Source organism: Pteropus alecto, unplaced genomic scaffold (assembly GCF_000325575.1).
Source record: "Pteropus alecto unplaced genomic scaffold, ASM32557v1 scaffold68, whole genome shotgun sequence".
Taxonomy (NCBI): domain Eukaryota; kingdom Metazoa; phylum Chordata; class Mammalia; order Chiroptera; family Pteropodidae; genus Pteropus; species Pteropus alecto.
This window is the reverse complement of record NW_006441386.1, coordinates 164,075-184,438: the sequence shown is the minus strand read 5'-3', so window position 1 is coordinate 184,438 and position 20,364 is coordinate 164,075. Positions and strand designations below refer to the sequence as shown.

At 33.9% G+C, this 20,364-nt stretch overlaps 1 protein-coding gene across 1 annotated transcript in view; it reads left to right on the top strand.

Moving 5' to 3' along the window:
* Positions 1-459: 459 nt before the first annotated feature.
* Positions 460-20,364, top strand: part of SEPT14 (septin 14) — a 117,450-nt gene continuing 97,545 nt past the window's right edge. The window contains exons 1-2 of the mRNA XM_006918497.1: positions 460-525; positions 1,176-1,244. Of these exons, the coding sequence (XP_006918559.1) occupies positions 1,191-1,244 (54 nt within the window). The 5' untranslated portion in view covers positions 460-525; positions 1,176-1,190. The remainder of the gene's footprint in view (positions 526-1,175; positions 1,245-20,364) is intronic.

Genomic DNA, 20,364 nt, shown 5'->3' with positions numbered 1-20,364 from the left:
TAAATGTTTATTGTAGTAAATTGTTGATTGCATTTTAAGACTGGAAATCACTGAGATACTCACTGTTAATGTTCTAAATAATATAGCAACTTTATGTACACTAGACTAGAGTAAACCATACCATAGAACAGAGCATGATCTGTATTAGAGAATACCATTAGAGAAAAGTGAGATTAATCTGTATACTAAAGTGGAATAATCCTCAGGATATAGCAAATAGAGAAACCATAGCATGCAGAGCAATTCTTTAATTTATTTGCTTTTCTCTGTTATACCCATCTATAATATTTTCTCTTAAAACATGCCTCATTTTCTGAGTATTTTTGTGCTGTACTCAAAAGTAGGGTAGCATGTCCTTCTAAGTCAGTTCTGCTTATAAATCAGCACAACATGCTCTCTTGTATCTCTCCTCCCTTGTACCAAACAGTTGCAAACACAGTGACTATTTGGTCCACAAATAGAACACCAGTTTTGGAGTCAGTTTAGACCTGTGTCTCCTGCATAGCTGAAATCTCAGGCAGGTAAGTTACTTAATTTTTCTGAATCTGAATTTTCTCACCTTGCACATCAATGAAAAAAATGTGTCTTTATTTACCAGAGGACTAAAGGAGATAAAGCACTCAGGCACTTAGCACAATGCTAGGTGCATAATAAGTACTTGATAAATGACAACTATCATTAGTATAGTGTCTAACAAATTTGTTTAGATTTTATAAGCTCTGCTTTCCTAATTCTCTTTCAGTAAGTACACTCTAATACCCTAGTCTCCCCTGGTAATTTACTCTGGAAAGGTAAGTACTTATAAGTGTCTTCCTGTTTTTTTTTTAAGCACTTTTTAAAGCAAAATTCCCCATTTCCCTTCTCATGCTCAGAGAGTCCCTTAAAGAAGAAGGTTCTTTGTCTTCTTGATTTCAAAAGGGAATTTACCTTTCTTTAGATGCTTTTGGCATGTTTATTGTTAAATGTAATTTTCTACATTATGTTTAGTATTATATATTACAAAGAAGCCTGTTCTAACAAAACTGCCATGATTTAAAACAGATCAATAATAGTGTTGACTGAAAGCCAAAACCTGGGACAATGTCTATATTAGACTCTCTTATTGATCTAAATTATATTGTAGGAATATAGGTTTTTAAAATAATTTTTAAAAGAGTTTTATTCTTTGTTTTCAGCTCTTTCAGTCTGGCATGGCAGAAAAGCCAATGTGTATGCCCACACAGATACCTGATGATGAAGATATAGTTGAGTATATCTTTCAAATAGAACTCTTTATTTTTGTACTTTGACAAGATTGTGTAGTTTCAAAATATTGACTGAGTAAACTGAGATAAATCTAAATGATAAAGGCTTATGTTTGTTATGCTTGGACATGAATTAACTTTTATACTAGTTAGAATTAAATATCAATGATGGTTTAAGTGACTGTTGCATGTTTTCTGAGTCTGCAGATCTCTTTAGTAGTGTGAAAGATTATTACTATTTAACACCAAAAAATAACAAATTAAAACTCCAGGATCTTCCATTAGGTAACAAGAATAGTGCTATTTTGATGAATATGTTTGTGGAGCTTTATATACGGATAAAAATAACTTTTAAATGAAGTTATTTTTGGAAATGGTTGAGTGGCTGCTTGTTTATCACTTTACTGAGTGAGAGATTGAACCAAGTTCCATTTTAAGATGAGCCTCTGTACTAGAGAAAACATACAGTAATTAACATAAAAATATATACTGAAAGAATAGTATGTCTGAATGGGTAAAAACTGGGCTTTAGAATTCTTTTTGACCAAAATATCAAATATATTCATGAGTATTGAGCTATGTTAAATAGTGATCACTTATGTCTTAATAACTACAGGTTTTCTTTTAGGTGTTTTCTTTTCCTCCAGACATGCATGTTTTTCTATATCTTAGTTCGAACCATGAAACTACCATATTTTTTCTCTTACCCTTCTCATTGTTACTCCTCTGGAAGGAATGGCTTATTCAGCCTTTGTTGTTATTGTTGTTGTTGTTGTTGTTTTATCAGCCACACCTTTAAAATCATACTTGATCTGCCTTTCATCTTCACTGCTTTTCTGTGTCTCAGTGACTAAACCTTATGCCTATTTCATATTATCTTTGACCCCTCTTCTGCATTAAATCATGGTGAGTGCTTCTTTGTTTACATGACATTAAAATCATAAAATTTTAGAATTAGGAGAGATCCTAAAGGCCAGTTGGTCAAATATTAATCTGATATAAAAAACGCTTGCTACAGACCTTTTAGCAAGTAATTTTCTAACCTTTTGTTGAAACTTTTACAATTGGCAACTTCATTTATTTTCTCTTTTAAATATTAAAAATAACGTTCTCACATTATTGAAAGAAAATTTCAAACAGTAGAAGAGAGAAAATTTTTTATCACTGTTGTTTTTAAACCAACAAGAACCAATCTTTGGACAATTTTTCACATCAGGACATCCAGATAAACCTTACTCTTTTTAATTGCTCTGTACTTTTGCTGTTATGAATGTACTTTCTTCAATAATTTGTTTTTTTTTTCTTTTTTATTCTGCTACTTGGTACAACTCTGCATTGAATATCCTCCTATATACCTTTTTATGTACATGTTGGAATATTTTCGTAGAAATGAAACTGCTGCATCAGAAAGGATATGCAATTTTATATTTGATAACAATGATCAAATCACTCTACAAAGATATGCCAATTTATACTCCAACTATTAATATGTGAGGATGCCTGTTTTTTGTTTTTTGTTTTTTTTTTAATCTCTCTCCTATATTGGAATTCTAGGCTTAAATAGACCCATTTAATTTTCGGATAACTTTAATATGAAATCCTTTTCATATATTGTATAATATTAGACCCTTGGAACTTGTCCTCCTTTTGCCATTCCATTGAACACCACAAAACAAATGCAATACCTTTTTTATGTGACAGTTTTTTTGTGTTTTCAGGTCTATTTCTCTGGAATGATTATTTCGCTCATATTTAAAATATTCAGTTTTCTCTGAATCTTTAAAAAATTGAGACATAATGGACATAATATTGTATTAGTTTTAGGTGCACAACAAAGTGATTTTATATATGTATATATTGCAAAATGATCACCACAGTAAGATTGATTAACATTTGTTATAATTGTGGTTATAATTTCTTTTTATGTTGTGATGAGAACTTTTAAGATCTGCTCTTTTCTCACATTGTTTTAACTTAAGTTCTGTTATTAGCCTAGTCACTCTCTTTTATGTTCCCTCCTTCATTTCTCTCTCTCCTCTCTTTCTCTCCCTCTTTTCCTCTCATTCTTTCTTCCTCTTTTCCTCCCTCCCTGTCTTGCCAAATTTCTTCCAGGCTATTTAATGAGCACCAACACTGTACCAGGAACTATTCAAAATGTGGACTGATGTACAGAGTTATAGTGTCCTTCTTAGAGTTAAAGACGTATTTCCAAGAAAGATTCAACCAACAGAGATAAGTTCAGACTGCCCATCTTTTATCTGGATACACTAATCACCATAGATTTTTCTCTGAAATTATATTACGATATCAAATCTTTACATTTACAATCAACTAAGTTTCTAGTTCTTTTCTCTTTGTGCTTTTATTAAATTTCATTTGCCATTCAGCTGTGGGTTGTAAATGCAACATACTATGTTTAATTCTTTTAGATTTCATCTAGTTTTCTCACCTGTATAACATTTTCATAATATATTCTATGTTGATTTTTTTTCTGTCTCCCTGTGTGGTCATTCATCATCTCTTCTTTAGGCTTATCTCTTCACCTCCTAAAAGTGGGCATTTTCCGTGTGTCATTCTTGGGCCTTTGTTCTTTATCTGCCTTCAAGCCTCCACTGTTCTCAAATGTATCTAACTGCCTTCAGGGTATTTCTACACGTTCCTTAAAATTAAAATTTCAAAACTCAAACTTATTTTCCTCTTACACATAAAAATACTAGCTTTCTCTTCTGATTTTCTCATTACTTATCATAGTATTTGGTTCGTTTTCAAGTTATTTTGATTATTTCAGAACTTCTCTCATCTCTCTCTCTTTTTTTTCATTCTCACCAGTAATGTTATCATCATTACTTTTATTAAGAAAATGGCTCCACAACTCATATTCTAGCTCCGCTTTCCTCTCCAGGTCACTTTGCATACCAATTCCTTAATCATTTTTTAAAAATTTTATTAGTTTAAAGTATATAGTACATTGGTTACACATTTATATAGTTTATAAAACGGTCCCCTAATTGCTCTTTCTCTCCTCTGGTTCTCTACCTAGCCAACATATAATGCTAGCTGAATTCTCTATGCTGTGCTCCCCATCCCCATGACTGTCTATCAAATACTAAATCCTTATTTTTGAAATGCTTCTTTCTTCTACATTCCCTGGCTCAAGAGTCTCAGACACTGTTCATTACCATTTAAATATTTCTTAGTCTCATACTAAAACTCTATTGTTAGGGTTATTTTTATCTTTTTAATTTTCCCTCCTTCAGTTTCCCAATTTAAATCTTTCTCTTTATGTGTGCAAGTTCCTTACTGTGCAAGGGTACATAGTCTATAATTCTACCTCTAAGCACATTGCCATATTTATCTCCTGTTCATAATACTTACCCCCTCCATACAAATATTATCCTGTCTTCAAGAATCTTTTTTTAATTTAACTTTATTATTAGTTTCAAGTATACAGTATATTTTAGAAATGATCTCCCTGATTATTCTCTTTCCTCTACCCATAGCCATTACATTACTGCTGACTGCATTCCCTATGCTGTGCTCCCCATTCCCATGACCATCTCAAATTACTAATTTGTACTTCTTTAACCCTTCACACTTTCTCTCAGCCCTTCTACTCCTCTCCCCTCTAGCCATCACCAGATTGTCCTCTATATTTATGAGTCAGTTTTCAATTAGTTTGTTCTTTTCTTTCCTTAGATTCTGCATATAAGTGAAATCATACGGTATTTATCTTTCTCTATCTGACTTATTTCACTCAGCATAATAACCTCTAGGTCCATCCATGTCATTGCAAACTGCAGTCTTTTTGAATTATCTTTACTCCACACCACAGTCATCTATCCTTCATCTATCCTTTACTCCACACCATAGTCATCTATCAAGTTCCTATATTATTCATTGACTTTTCTATAATTTAGGTACTTGGTACAATATTAACAAAAATTTTAAAATTTCTGCATGGCTTTTATTCTCATTAAAATTGTAGGCTCTTCATAAATAAGACTCGACTAAAAGAATATTAGAGTATGAAAGAATTTTAAGCTCACCTAGTCAAATGATCTCATTTTACAAAAAACAAAAAACTAAAAACAAACAAACAAAAAAACAGACAAAAGTGACTGTCCCAAAGGCTCACAATGACTAGTGAATTTCTTATTCAGATAACTTTTTTCAGTTCCACTAGAAAACAGAGTTCAGTGAGTACAGGTTAAATATCAGGGATTGTCAGACCGTATAGAGGTTTTTATAGTTTATAGCCTATGAATTTATGTACATTATCTCATTTGCTACATGTAATCTGTGTGTACTTGCTATCAGGGATTAAAATAATCTATTTTTATCACCTAAGTTTCTTGTGACTACATATGAAGTAATTCTTTCATAGTCGATTAAACCTTATATATTTATACACCTACCTTGTTTACTTCTTAATTTGCTGTATTTGTAGATGGTAAAAAGGTGAATTTAAGAACAAGATTTGAATGCTTACAAATTCCAAATTAGTAGAATCCGAAATATTTGTTTTCTACATAGATACTGGCATTTTATAAAAATAAATACTTTAAGAAAAAAACTTTTGGTTTATTAGAAGGCATTTGTTAAGTAATAGTGATGATACTTTGGAAATCCCTGCTTTCTATGTTTGTTTTGTGGTGAGAACTGGGTGCTAATGAGGCCAAGGTTTCTAGTCTATTCTTGATAAGATGATGGGCTATATTTTGTTCTATTGATGTACAAAGTACTTTGATCTGATACCTCCCTAAATTACAGATTAAAAATTGAGAAAAATATGTTGCAAGGACGTCTAGGCCAGAGTGGATAGTGGAGTGTCCAAATCTATTATTGTTACATTAAAATAATCTTCAGATAATGTGGATCAGAATGTTCCCTTCAAAAGTAGAGAACTCAGAATTTACCACATATATAAAACCCTATCTTCTGAAAGCACAAATAGTAAGGATTTGGATATTTTTTCTTATTTCTTATTTGATTATATTTTCAGTTTAATATGCTAAATATGCTCTCTTTAAATATGGAATTCCTATCAATTAATCTGTGGTTGATATCTGGTATTTAGGGCTCAAGTCCTATCCCTACCATTCACTCACTGTTCATTCACCAACAACTATTGAGAGCCTGTTTGGGCCTTACTGCCTTCTTTTGACATGAGAAGATTAAGTTAATTCTGATAATAATTATAATGATATTATCAATTTAATACAGATGTTCTTACATCTAATGTATCTATCACATTAGATTGCTATGGAAAGAAAATAGCATCATTTTATTTTCTGTGCAAAGAATGTTTTTAAAAAGTATTTGGAGCATGCTTTTATTTAGAACTGCCAATTCAATGCTTTCTTTATGAAGATAAGATTTTAAATAATTTTGATTTTTGACCACTTTATTCAAACTATTATTTTTTTGCCTTTTTAAATTAAGTTTATTGGGGTTACATTGTTTAATGCAATTATATAATTTTCAGGTGTACATTATAATTTGACATCTGTATATTCTATTGTGTTTACCAATCAATCCAGTTTCCTTCAGCTACCATATATTTGATCCCCTTTATCCCCCTATATTTGACCCCATTAACCTTGTCTACCTTCCCCTTCTTCCCCCATCCCCTACCCTCTGGTAACCACTAGTCTACAGTCCATGTCCATGAGTCTCTGTTTGTTTGTCCTGCTCAATTGTTGCTTTTAGATTTATATCCCACACATAAGTGATATCATGTGATTTTCAACTTTTTCTGTCTGGCTTATTTGACTTAGCATGATTATTCGAGGTCCATCCATATTGTTGCAAATGGCAGTATTTCATCTGTTCTTATGGCTGAGTAATATTCCATCGTACAGATGTATTGCAGCTTCTTTAGCCAATCATCTATTGTAGGACACTTCGGTTGCTTCCACGTCCTGGCCACTGTGAATAATGCTGCTATGAACATCGATGTGCAAATATCTTTTTGCATATGGGTTTTCAAGTCCTTGGGGTAAATACCCAATAGAGAGATTGCTGGATCATATGGTAGATCAATTCTTAGTTTTTTGAGGAAGCTCCATACTGTTTTCCGTAGTGGCTGTACTAATTTGCAGTCCCACCAGCAGTTTTTATGCTAAAAACATGACACAGTAAATCTATTTTACTTTTATTACTGAATTCAAATAAGAGCCCCACAGCAGAGTGATCTAGGATGTGGTAGAAAGAAAATATAAACTTGGAATGGAAGAACAGTAATCCCACACTTAATGTCGATGCTTACATATACAACATTTAGCTAGTAGGTGCCATTAAAACAGATTTTCCTGTGCTTTTAGGTTTGCATTTGAATCTTTTTATATGGGGAGAAAAGGACATCTTAATATTATGATTTTTCAATGTATAAACATAATCTATATTTTCATTTACTTAGTTGTATCTTTTATGCTCTCATCAAACTAGAGTTTTCAGTATAAATACCTTACATATCTTTTATTAATTTAATTCCTATGTATTTTTAGTTTGTTGTTATTTTAATGGACTTTTTAAAAAAGTACTTTGTTATATATTTTAATTAAAAAATTCAATTTTTAATTAGAGTTGACATTCAATATTATTTTATATTAGCTTCAAGTGTACAGCATAGTGGTAAGACATCTATATATTTTATGAAGTGATCCCTCCAATAAATCTAGTATGCACGTGGCACTATACATAGTTATTAACAATATTAATGACTATATTCTCTATGCTGTATTTTACATCTCTATAACTGTTCGTAATTACCAAATTATACTTCTTAATTCCTTCACCGTTTTCACCCAGGCTTCTTAACTCCTCCCATCTGAGAATCACCAGTTTGTGCTCTGTATCTATGAGTCTGTTTCTGTTTTGTTCATGTGTTTATTTTGTTCTTCAGATCCGACATATAAGTGAGATCACATGACAGTTTTCTTTTTCTGTCTGACTAATTTCACTTAGCATGATACCCTGTAGGTCTATCCATATTGTTGCAAATGGTAAGATTTCATTTTTTAATGGCTAATATTCTATTGTACCATATCATCTTTATCCGATTGTCTATTGATGGACATGTAGGTTGCTGTCATATCTTGGCTGTTGTAAATAGTGCTGGAGTGAACATAGGGGTGCATATATATTTTCAAATTAGTATTTTAGATTTTTTGAGATAAATTCCCAGAAACAGAATCCTGGGTCATAAGTATGTCTATTTATAATTTTTTGAGGAACCTCCATACTGTTTTCTATAGTGGCTGTACCAATTTGCAATCCCACCAATAATGTATCAGGTTTCCCTTTTCTCCATATCCTCACCAACACTTATTGTTTTTGGATTTATTGATGATAGCCATTCTGACAGGTGTGAGGTAATATCTAATTGTAGTCTTAATTTGCATTTCTCTGATAATTAGTGATGTTGAACCTCTTTTCATAAGTCTATGACCATCTGTATGTTCTTTTTAGAGAAATGCCTATTTAGATCATTTTCCCATTTTTAATTGGATGGTTTGTTTCTTTTAGTGTTGAGTTGTAGCAGTTCTTTTTACATTTGGATATTAACCTTTTATTGGATGTATCATTGGCAAATATTTTCTCTCATTCCGTAAGTTGTTTTTTCATTTGGTTGATGGTCTCCTTTGCTGTGCAAAACCTTTTTGGTTTAATGTAGTCCCATTTATTTATTTTTCTTTTCTGCTTGTTTTCCTTGCTTGAGGAGATGTATCAGAAAAACTTAGTAAAAGGAATGTCAGAGGGTTTACTGCCTAAGTTTTCTTCTAGTTTTATGGTTTCAGGTCTTACATTTAAGTCCTTAATGCATTTTGAGTTTATTCTTATATGTGGTGTAAGAAGGTGATCCAGTCTCATTTTTTTTTGCATGCATATCTTCGATTTTCCCAACATTATTTATTGAATAAACTGTCTTTACCTTATTATATATTCTTGTAACCTTTGTCATAGATTAAATGACCATATAGTCATGGATTTATTTCTGGGCTCTCTATTCTGTTCCATTGATTTGTGTATCTGTTTTTTGGCCAGTATCATGCTGTTTTGATTACTATAGCCTTGTAGTATAGTTTGATATAGGTAGCATGATACCTCCAACTTTGTTCTTTTTTCTCAAGTTTGCCATGGCTCTTTGGGCCCTTTCTGGTTCCATATAAATATTAGGGTTATTTGTTCTAGTTCTGTGAAAAATGCCATTGGCATTTTGATAGGGATTGCATTGAATCTATAGATTTCTTGGGTGGTTTAAAAATTTTAATGATGTTGATTCTTCCTATCCATGAGCATGGTTATGATTCCCTTTATTTGCATCTTCTTCAATTTCTCTCTTTAATGACTTACAATTTTCTGTGTACGGGTCTTTTCCTCCTTGGTTAAATTTATTCCTTGGTATTTCTTCAATGCAATTGTAAATAAGATTATTTTCTTAATTTCTCTTTCTTATAGTTTATTGTAGTTGTATAAAACCGCAGCCAGTTTCTGGATATTAATTGTGTGTATCCTGCTACTTTACTGAATTTTTTAATCAGTTCCAACAATTATTTTTTAATTGGAATCTTTAAAGTTCTCTCTATATAGTATATGTCATCTGCAAATAATGATGGTTTTACTTCTTCTTTTCCAATTTAGATGATTTTTATTTCTTTTTCTAGTCTGGTTGCTGTGGCTAGAACTTCCAACACTGTGTTGAATAAAAATAGTGAGAGTGGACATCCATGTTCCTGATCTAAGAAAAATGCTTTTAGCTTTTCACCATTGAGTATAATGTTAGCTGTGGGTTTGTCATACATGGCCTCTATTATGATGAGGTATGTACCCTCTATTCCCACTTTGCTGAGAGTTTTAATGATAAACTTATGCTGGATTTTGTTAAAAGTTTTTTCTGCATCTATTGACATAATTATATGATTTTTTTTGTTGAAGTAAATTTATTAAATGTGAGTTCCTCTATATGTCAGAAAATTAAAGCATTACTTATGAAGACAAGCTTATTTGTTAGCATGTGTTTACTTTATGATATTGTGTTTTACATATATTATAATTGTATGTGCATGACTGAACTATTTTTTGACACAGCCACTAGAAATTTGGAGTTTAAATACTCCATTTTCTACTAACAAAGCATAAGCTTGAGGTTATTGTTTTCTGTGGAGAATTTTTTTAAAATTTTATTTTATTAGTTTCAAATATACAGTACATTAGTTAGACATTTATATAGTTTATAAAAATGATCCCCCTAATTTCTCTTTCTCTCTTCTGGCTCTCCACCTAGAATTATATGATTTTTATGTTTCAGATTGTTAATGTGGTATATCACATTAATTAATTTGTGGCTATTGAACCAACCGTGCAATCCATGGATAAATCCTACTTGATCATGAAGTATAACCTTTTTAATGTATTACTGAATTCATTTGCTAATGTTTTGTTGAAGATTTTTTGCATCTATGTTCATCAGGGACATTGGCCTATAATTTTTTTTTGTGTAATGTCTTTGTCTAGTTTTGGGATCAGGGTAATGGCGGCCTTGTAAAATGAGCGTGGGAGCTTTTCATCTTCTTGAGTTTTTTGGAGTAGTTTGGGAAGAATGGTGTTAATTCTTTTTTGAGTGTTTGGTAAAATCACTTATGAAGAAATTTGGTTCAGGACTTTTGATTTTTAGGAGTTTTTTGATTACTTTGGTTTGATTTCATTAGTAGTAATCAGTCTATTCAGATTTCCTGTTTCTTCTTGATTCAGTCTTAGATGATTGTATGTTTCTAGGAATTCATCCATTTCTTCCAGGATGTCCAGTATGTTGGCATATAATTGCTTGTAATATTTTTTAAAATAATTTTTTGTATTTCTGTGGAATCAGTTGTCACTTCTCTTTCATTTTTGATTTTATTTACTTGGGTCTTCTCTTTTCTTTTCTTTTTCTTTTCTACTTAAAGGTTTATTGATTTTGTTTTTATTTTCAAAGAACCAGCTCTTGGCTTTGTTAATCTTTTGTATTGTTTATTTTAGACTCCATTTTTTTTCTTTCTGCTCTGATTTATTATTTTCTTCTACTCACTTTGTGCTTTGTTTGTTGCCCTTTTTCATTTTTTAAGGAGTAAGATTAGATTATTTATTTGAGAGTTTTTTTTAAGGTAGGTTTGTATTGCTGTGAATTTACCTCATAAAACTGCTTTCACTGTGTCCCATGGATTTTGAGTTGTTGTGTTTTCATTTTTATTTGTCTCTAGGTATCTTTTGATTTCTTCCTTGATCACATTGTTAACCCATTCATTGTTTAATAGCAGGTTATTTAGCCTTCATCTCTATGTGTATATTTCAGATTTTTCTCGTAAATGATTTCTAGTTTCGTGCCATTGTAATTGGAAAATATGCTTGATATGATTTGATTTTTTTTTCTTAATTTTATTTTATTAGTTTCAAGTATGCAGTACATTGGTTAGACATTTATATAGTTTATAAAATGATCCTCCTAATTGCTCTTCTCTCCTCTGGCTCTCCACCTAGCCAATACATTAATGCTAACCGCATTCCGTATGCCATGCTCCCCATCCCTGTGACCATCTATCAACTACTAATTTGTAATTCTTTAACCCTTCACCCCATTCTCCTAGCCCCTCAAACTCTCCTCTCCTCTGTCCATCACCAAATTGTCACTACATTTGTGAATCTGTTTTGATTAGTTTGCTCTTTTTGTTCCTTAGCTTTTTCATGTAAGTGAAATCATATGGTATTAACTTTCTCTGTCTGACTTATTTCACTAAGCATAACTACCTCTAGGTCCATCCATGTCATTGCAAATGGTAGAATTTTATTTTTTTTAATGGCTGAGTAATATTCCATTGTATATATAAACCATAACTTCTTTATTCAATCAGCTGTTAATGGGCATTTAGGTTGTTTCCATATCTTGGCTATTGTGAATAGAGCTGTACTGAACATAGGGATGCATAGATCTTTATGAATTATTGTATTGGTTTTCTTTGGATAAATACCCAGAAGTGCAATTGTGGGGTCAAAAGGTATATCCTTTTTTAATTTTTTGAGAGACCTCCAGACTGTTTTCCATAATGACTGTACCAATTTGCAATCCCACCAACAGTGTATGAGAGTTCCCTTTTCTCCACGTCTTCACCAACTCATGGTCTTCTTTGATTTATTGACGATAGCTATTTGGACAGGTGTGAGGAAATATCTTATTGTGTTTTTAATTTGTATTTCTCTGATGATTAGTGACCTTGAGCATCTTTTCATATGTCTATTGGCCATCTATATTTCCTCTTTGGAGAAATGTATGTTCAGGTTTTCTTATCATTTTTAATAGGATTATTTGTTTTTTTGTCATTGAGTTGTACGCGTTTTTAAATATATTTTGGATATTAACCTCTTATCAGATGTATCATAAGTGAATATATTCTCCCATTTAGTCCGTTGTCTTTTTGTTTGGTTGATGATTTCCTTTGCTGTGCAAAATCTTTTTAGTTTGATGTAGTCTCATTTGTTTATTCTTTCTTTTGTTTCCCTTGCCTGAGGACATATGTCTGAAAATAAAATACTAGTAGAAATATCAGAAGATTACTGACTATGTTTTCTTCTAGAAGTTTTATGGTTTCAGGTCTTACATTTAAGTCCTTAATCCATTTTGAGTCTATTCTTGTACATGGTGTGAAAAGGTGGTCCAGTTTTTTTTTTTTTGCATGTATCTGTACAATTTTTTTTCCAACACCATTTATTGAAGAGACTGTCTTTACCCCATTATGTATTCTTGCTTTCTTTGTCATATATTAAGTGAACATATAGGTGTGGATTTATTTCTGGGCTCTCTACTTTGTTTCATTTATCATTGTATCTGTTTTTATGACAGTACCATGCTGTTTTGATTACTGTAGCCTTATAGTGTATTTTGATATCAGGTAGTGTGATACCTCCAAAGTTGTTCTTCTTTCTTAAGATTGCCGTGGTTATTCGAGATCTTTTATGGTTCCATGTAAATTTTAAGATTATTTGTTTTAGCTCTTCAAAAAATGCCATTGGTATGTTGATAGGGATAGCATTAAATTTATAAATTTATAGATATAAAATGTATAGCCATTTTAGTGATGTAGATTCTTCCTATCCATGAACACAGTATATGCTTCTACTATTTGTATCTTCTTCAATTTCTTTTTTCAATGACATAATTTTCTGAGAACAACTTTTATCCTCTTTGGTTAATTTGAATCCCAGGTATTTTATTGTTTTCAATGCAATTGTAAATGGGATTGTTTTCTTAATTTCTCTTTCTGAAAGTTCATCATTAGCATATAAAAATGCCACTGACTTCTGTATATTTATTTTGTAATCTGCTACTTTACTGAATTCATTGATCAGTTCTAACAGTTTTTTTGGTGGAATCTTTAGGGTTCTCTATATATAATATTATGTCATAGGCAAATAAGTAGAGTTTTATTCTTCCTTTCCAATTCAAATATCTTTTATTTCTCTTTCTTGTCTTATTGTTGTGGCTAGGACTTCCAATACAATGTTGAAGAGGAGTAGTGAAAGTGGGTATCCTTGTCTTATTCTTGATTTTAAGGAAAATGCTTTTAGCCTTTCCCCATTGAGTATGATGTTTGCTATAGGTTTGTCATATATGGCCTTTAGTATGTTGAGATATGTTCCCTCTATTCCTACTTTGCCGAGAGTTTTTATCATAAATGGATGCTGGATTTTGTCAAATGCTTTTTCTGAATCTATTGATATGATCATATGATTTTTATCTATTTGTTAATGTGGTATATCACTTAATTGATTTGCAGATATAGAACCAACCTTGCATCCCAGGAATAAATCCAACTTGATCATGGTGCATGATTTTTTAATATATTGCTGAATTTAATTTACTAATATTTTGTTGAGGATTTTAGCATCAATATTCATAAGAGATATTGGCCTATAGTTTTCTTTTTTGGTAATGTTTTTATGTGGTTTTTGAATCAAGGTAATGGTGGCCTCAAAAGGAATTAGGGAGCCTTCACTCTTCTTGAATGTTTTGGAATAGTTTGTGAAGAATAGGTGTTAATTCTTCTTTGAATGTTTAGTAAAATTTGTCTATGAAGCCATCTGGTCCAGGACTTTATTTTTTGTGAGGTTTTTAATTAGTGGTTCAATTTCACTGGTGGTAATCATTGAGCTCAGATTTTCGTTTTTTCTTGACTCAGATTTAGGATATTGTATGTTTCTAGGAATGTATCCATCTTCCAGATTGTCCAATTTGTTGGCATATAATTGCTCTTCATATTTATTATGATCCCTTGTTTAGCATGGAGTCCATAGTTATTTCTCCTCTTTCATTTCTTATTTTATCTATTTGAGTCCTCTCTCTTTTTTTCCTTGATCAGTCTAGTTAAGGGTCTGTCAATATTGTTCATTTGTTCAAAGAACCAGCTCTCAGTTTCATTAATCTTTTGTATTGTTTTTCTAGACTCTATTTTATTTCTGCTCTGATCTTTATTATTTTCTTCATTCTATTCACTTTTGGCTTTGTTTGCTGTTCTTTTTCTAGTTGTTTTAATTGTAAGGTTAGATTGTTTATTTGAACTTTTTCTTCTTTTTTGAGGTAGGCCTGTATTGCTATGAATTTCCCTCTTAGGACTGTTTTTGCTGTGTCCTATAGATTATGAGTTTTTATGTTTTCATTTTCATTTGTCTCTAGGCATCTTTTGATTTTTTCCTTGATCTCATTGATAACCCATCCATTGTTTAGTAGCATGTTATTTAGCCTCTATGTGTTTGTGTATTTTCTAGTTTTTTTCTTGTAGTTGATATCTAATTTCATACCATTGTGATCAGAGAAGACGGTTGATATGATTTCAATCTTCTTAAATTTATTTTGACTTGATTTGTGTCTTAACATATGGTCTATCCTTGAAAAAGTTCCCTATGAACTTGAGAAAAATGTATATTTTGCTGCTTTGGGATAAAATGCTCTGAAAATATCTATTAAATCCATACGTTCTAGTGTGTCTTTTAGGCCCATTGTTCCTAGTTGATTCTTTTCCTGGAAGATCTGTCTATTGGTGTCAATGGGGTAAAGTCTCCTACTATGAGTGTATTACTACTGATCTCTCCTTTTATGTCAGTTAATAATTGCTTTAAGTATGTAGGTGCTCCTATGTTGGGTGCATATAAGTTTTTTTTTTTTAAATTTCCATTTGCATGAAATATCATTTTCCATCCCTTTACTTTTAGTCTGTGTGTGTCATTTGATCTCAAGTGGGTCTCTTGTAGACAGCATGTGCATGGGTCTTGTTTTCTTATCCATTTGGCTACCCTATGTCTTTTTATTGGCGCATTAACCTTTTATATTTAAAGTGATTAGTGATAGGTACATAGTTACTGCCATTTTATTATTCATATTTGTGTTTTCTTTTTTCTTTTTTTACCTCTTCTCTTTTTACAGAAGTCCCTTTAACATTTCTTTTAATACTGGCTTGTTGGTGATGAATTCCTTAAACTTTTACCTATTTGAGAAACTCTTTATCTCACTTTCCATTTTAATGGAGAGCCTTGCTAGGTAGAGTTTTCATGGTTGTAGATTCTTGTTTTTCATAACTTTGAATATTTCTTGCCAGTCCCTTCTGGCCTGCAAAGTTTCTATTGAGAAATCAGCAGATGGTCTTATGGGGGTACCCTTGTAAGTAACTCACTGCCTTTCTCTTGCTTCTTTTAGGATTCTCTCTTTGTCTTTTGGCATTTTAATTATGATATGTCTTGGTGTGGGTCTGTTTGAATTCCTCTTGTTTGACTCCTTTTGCTTCCTGAACTTGTATGTCTAATTTCTTTCCCAGATTCGGGAATTATTCTGTCATTATTTTTCCAAATAGATTCTCAATCCCTTTCTCTTGCTCTTCTCCTTTGGGTACTCCTATGATCTGGATATTACTATGCTTCATGTTGTCCCAGAGGTCTCTTAAACTATCTTTATTTTTTAAAATTCTTTTTCCTTTTTTGTTGTTTTTATTGGGTATATTTTGCTACCTCGTCTTCCAGTTTGTTGATTCAGTCTTCTGCTTCACCCAATCTACTCTCAAATCCTTCTAATATATTCTTCATTTCAGTTATTGTATTCTTCATTTCTGTCTGTTTTTTATGGTTTCTATATCCTTTTTAATGCTTGCTCTGTCTCTGTTGAGGTTCTCGATGTGCTCATCCATTTCTCCCCTAAGTTCGTTGAGCATCCTTATAATCATTATTTTGAACTCTGTCTCTGGTAGGTTGCTTGCCTTTATTTAATTATGTTTATTTTCTGGAGTTTCTTCCTGTCATTTCATTTGTGGTATGTTTCTTTGTTTTTTCATTTTATTAGCCTCTCTGTGTTCATTTCTATGTGTCAGGAATATTTGTTTCATCTCTCAGCCTTGGCCAGATGTCCTAAATTGGAAGGTGTCTTGTGTGGCCCAGTGGCACATTCTCCCTGATCTCTTTTGCCAGGGACTCTGGACATGATCTTTGTGTGGATTGTGTGTGATCTTCTGTTGTAGCTAAAGCCTTATTGTTGTTAGCACATCCGTGGATGGGATTAATGCTGAGATTGACTAATTGTGGGAATTGGCTATACCCACAGAGTAAGAATTGCTGTGTGGGGGATGACCCAATTGAGTGGAATTTGCCTTAGCAGGCTTGTGTACTTGTTGCAAATACCCTTTGTACCAGGATTTGCTCTATTGTGGTCTAGTGCCAGCCTCTGGACGCATTGGTTTTGTGGCCCCTTTGGAGGAACTCCACTGTATGCCAAGGTCAGGCGCTGTTTTTGATTTCTCAGGGCTACCTGGTGGGAACTACAAAGCGATCTGCAGATGATTATTGCCTATGCCGGATCTATAGGTAAGTGGAATAGACAACGCTACAGGCATGGTCTAGTTATCCCCTGTCCTGATGTAGGGCAGTTATCAGAGGGACGAGTTCTCCTCAAGGCCTGACACTGCCTGTCAGTTGTCTGTAAAACTCTGAAACTGAAAGAGCCTCTGAGTGATATGCATGTAGGGTAGTGCATGGACCCTGGGAATCACCTGGAACTATTGAGTAAATTTCCCCATGCCACTGCAGTGTCAGTTTACATGGCAGCACTGTCTTTGTGACTCCCTGTATAATTTTCCAATCATAGTAAGGCCAGCTGCTGCCCACCTCAGGCCCAAATGCACCACCCCTGGGCAGGGGCAGCTGCTTATCAATGTGTGGTGGGCACTTTGTTTATTGGATGGGACAAAAGCTCAGGGAATCAGGGGCCATCTGACCAATAGCCTCAGTTTTCTGCAATTTCTGTCTGCACATTCCTTCAGTTATCACAGATCTCCTGGAGACAAGCAGCTGTCTGGGGCAGTCTCACAGACCCTTGCGATCCCCTCAGGAGATATTGCAGCTTGGACAGATAGCAGTGGTCTGCCCACAACTGTTTTCCCCAAAATACGCTCACTGTACTAGCTAAGATCTGTTGCCTGTGAAGGATACACAACTCCAGAGACAAGCAGGGCAGGGGAGGCTGCCTGTCAATGTGCTGTAGGCACTTTGTGGCTTGGTTGAAGTGGGATCTCAGGGAGACAAGGGCCATCAGGCCAATACAATCTTAGTTTTGCTTCAACTTCTGTGCCCAGGCTTTCCTGCTGTAGTCACAGATCACAGTGAGAACTGCCATCTGAGGCAGTACCACAGATTCCTGTGATTCCCACACACAATATTGCAACTCTTGCAGGCAGCAAAGGTCTCTCTGAAACTGATTTCCATACAGTGCCAGCTCTGTGATAGCCAAAGTTTGTTGCCTGTGTGGATTGGGAGAAGGTGGGGAGGGGACAGGGCCATGGTGGTTTAGTGTCAGTGGGTCAGTCCACCTGGGGCAATTTGTGGGTTGGATGGGGTGGGATGGGGCCTCAGGGAGATAATGGCCTTCAGATCAATACATCCTTGCTGCAACTTGCGTAACCGTTCACACGGAAGTCCCAGATCACAGCAAGACCAGCTGCTCTCTGAGTGTAACCCAGAGATCCCCAAGATCCTCTCAAGTTCATGTTGACAGCAGTGATCTGCCTGAAACTGCCTCCAAATGGTGAGTTCACAGTGTTGGCTACCAGCTGTGAATGTTTGGCTCTGACCTGGTACAGGGCCTGGCAGCCATCCAGTAACAAAAGCCCAGGCAATCTGCAGGTTGGGTGGGGTGGGCTGATCTCCACAGGCCAACACTTCCTAATGGCCCTGTGGGAGAGTTCTGCAGTCAAGCTGGAGTGGCCTGTAGACTGCCCCGCAGAGGAGCCAGACTAAAGAACAATGGTGGCTGCCTGTCCAGCCCTCGTTCTAGTGCCAGGTAATGCAGACTTTCTCAGTATGAACCCCGCACAAGCCTCTGAGCCACCACTGGTGTCCTGGGTGAGTGTCCACAGGTCAGAAAGTCTGTGCATGGGCCCTTCAAAGGGGCATCTAGAGTTTCAGTCTACTTTTGTCTCACCCAGATGGCCGGAATCCCCTTTTGTTTTGACAATTAGAGTTAAAGGAAACTCCTCTCCCTCCGAATGAGGCCTGGAATCCCCTCTCCTTCAGGGAAGCCTCTGCAGCCTTGCTCTCCCTCTCAGTGATCCTCCACCACCAATGGGTGCGGGTCCAGCTAGATTCAGGATTTTGGCCCTCCTACTGGCTTCTTTGTGGCTCCTTCTTTATATTATCAGAATTACATGTTATGATCAGCTGGGCTTCAGGTGATTCTCCACGTTGATTATTTTATAATTTGGTTGCAATTTCAATGTGGACCTGGGAGGAGGCGAACCCTGCTTTTACCTAGTCCGCTATCTTCCTCTTCCCAATTGGGCCTATTTACTTTTATAAGGGTATACTTTCTACTTCTTTGATTTCTATTTTTTTAATTACATTTATTGGGGTCACATTGGTTAATAAGATTATATAGGTTACAAGTGTACAATTCAATAATACATCATATGTATATTGTATCGTGTTCACCATGGAAAGTCAAATTTTAATTTTATAGTTTTTATTTCTCTCCTGGGATTTTTGTCTTTTAACTCATTGCATGCATACTGTCCTTTACATCCTTAAGTATATTTATAATAGCTGCTTTAAAATCTCTCTCAGCAATTCTAACACGTAGGTCATTTTCACTGATTGTTTTGAGACCCAATATCAAGTAATTTTAGACTATAACATGAATATTTAAATATTACACTTCAGTTTCAAGATTCTATATTCTTCCAAAGAATGTTGATTTAGCAGGCAATTACCTTGTTTTGTCTCAAAAGGAAATATGTCTCTTGTATGGGAGCTCAAATATCAGTTAAGTTTTTTTGACCTATAACTGAACTGTTAATAACCATTTTCATACATTCTGCTTTAGGGTTCAGCCTGAAACTTTCATATAGTACATATACAGAATTTGAGACCCTTCTCTCTTCTTATCTTCTTACTGAGATTCTACTCTTATTCTCCAGCCACTGTGGTTTCCCTAAATTCTTTCCTTTGGTCCTTCATGCAAAAAAGACTAGGAGATTTGTATTAGAATATTTGATGTCTTGTGTGACACTTCCTTTGACTTATACTCAAAAATTTATAGATAAATACTAAAATTTATCTAGATAGAAACGCATCATGCCATCTCTTCTTCTAAGTTTGGTCTCCCCTTCAGTATCTGCCCACTTTTGTTCACTCTCCAGTTCTTCAGATCATTGTATATTTATTTTTTGCAGTTTCTAATTATATGTGGGAAGGTTGAATGTGTGATTTATGATGCTGGAAGAAAAACTGTCTCATTGAAGAATTGTTTTATTTCAGATATTGTATTTTCCCATTCGAGTTTCCTTTTGCTTTTGGAATTTTTATACCTATTCCAAAATTATCCATCACTTTATTTATTATATCCACCTTTCTATGTATATTCTTAAGCAGATTCATAGTAGTTATTTTATAGTATGTGTCTGACAATTCCAGTATTCTCATTGTGTGGGTCTTTTCAATAATTGTGTTTTTTGGCTATGAATACATTTTTTTCCTGCTTCTTTACATTTAGTAATTTTGATTATTCATTGGGTACTGTGGAAAGTATATTGTAGAATGTCTGTATTCTGTTATTGTA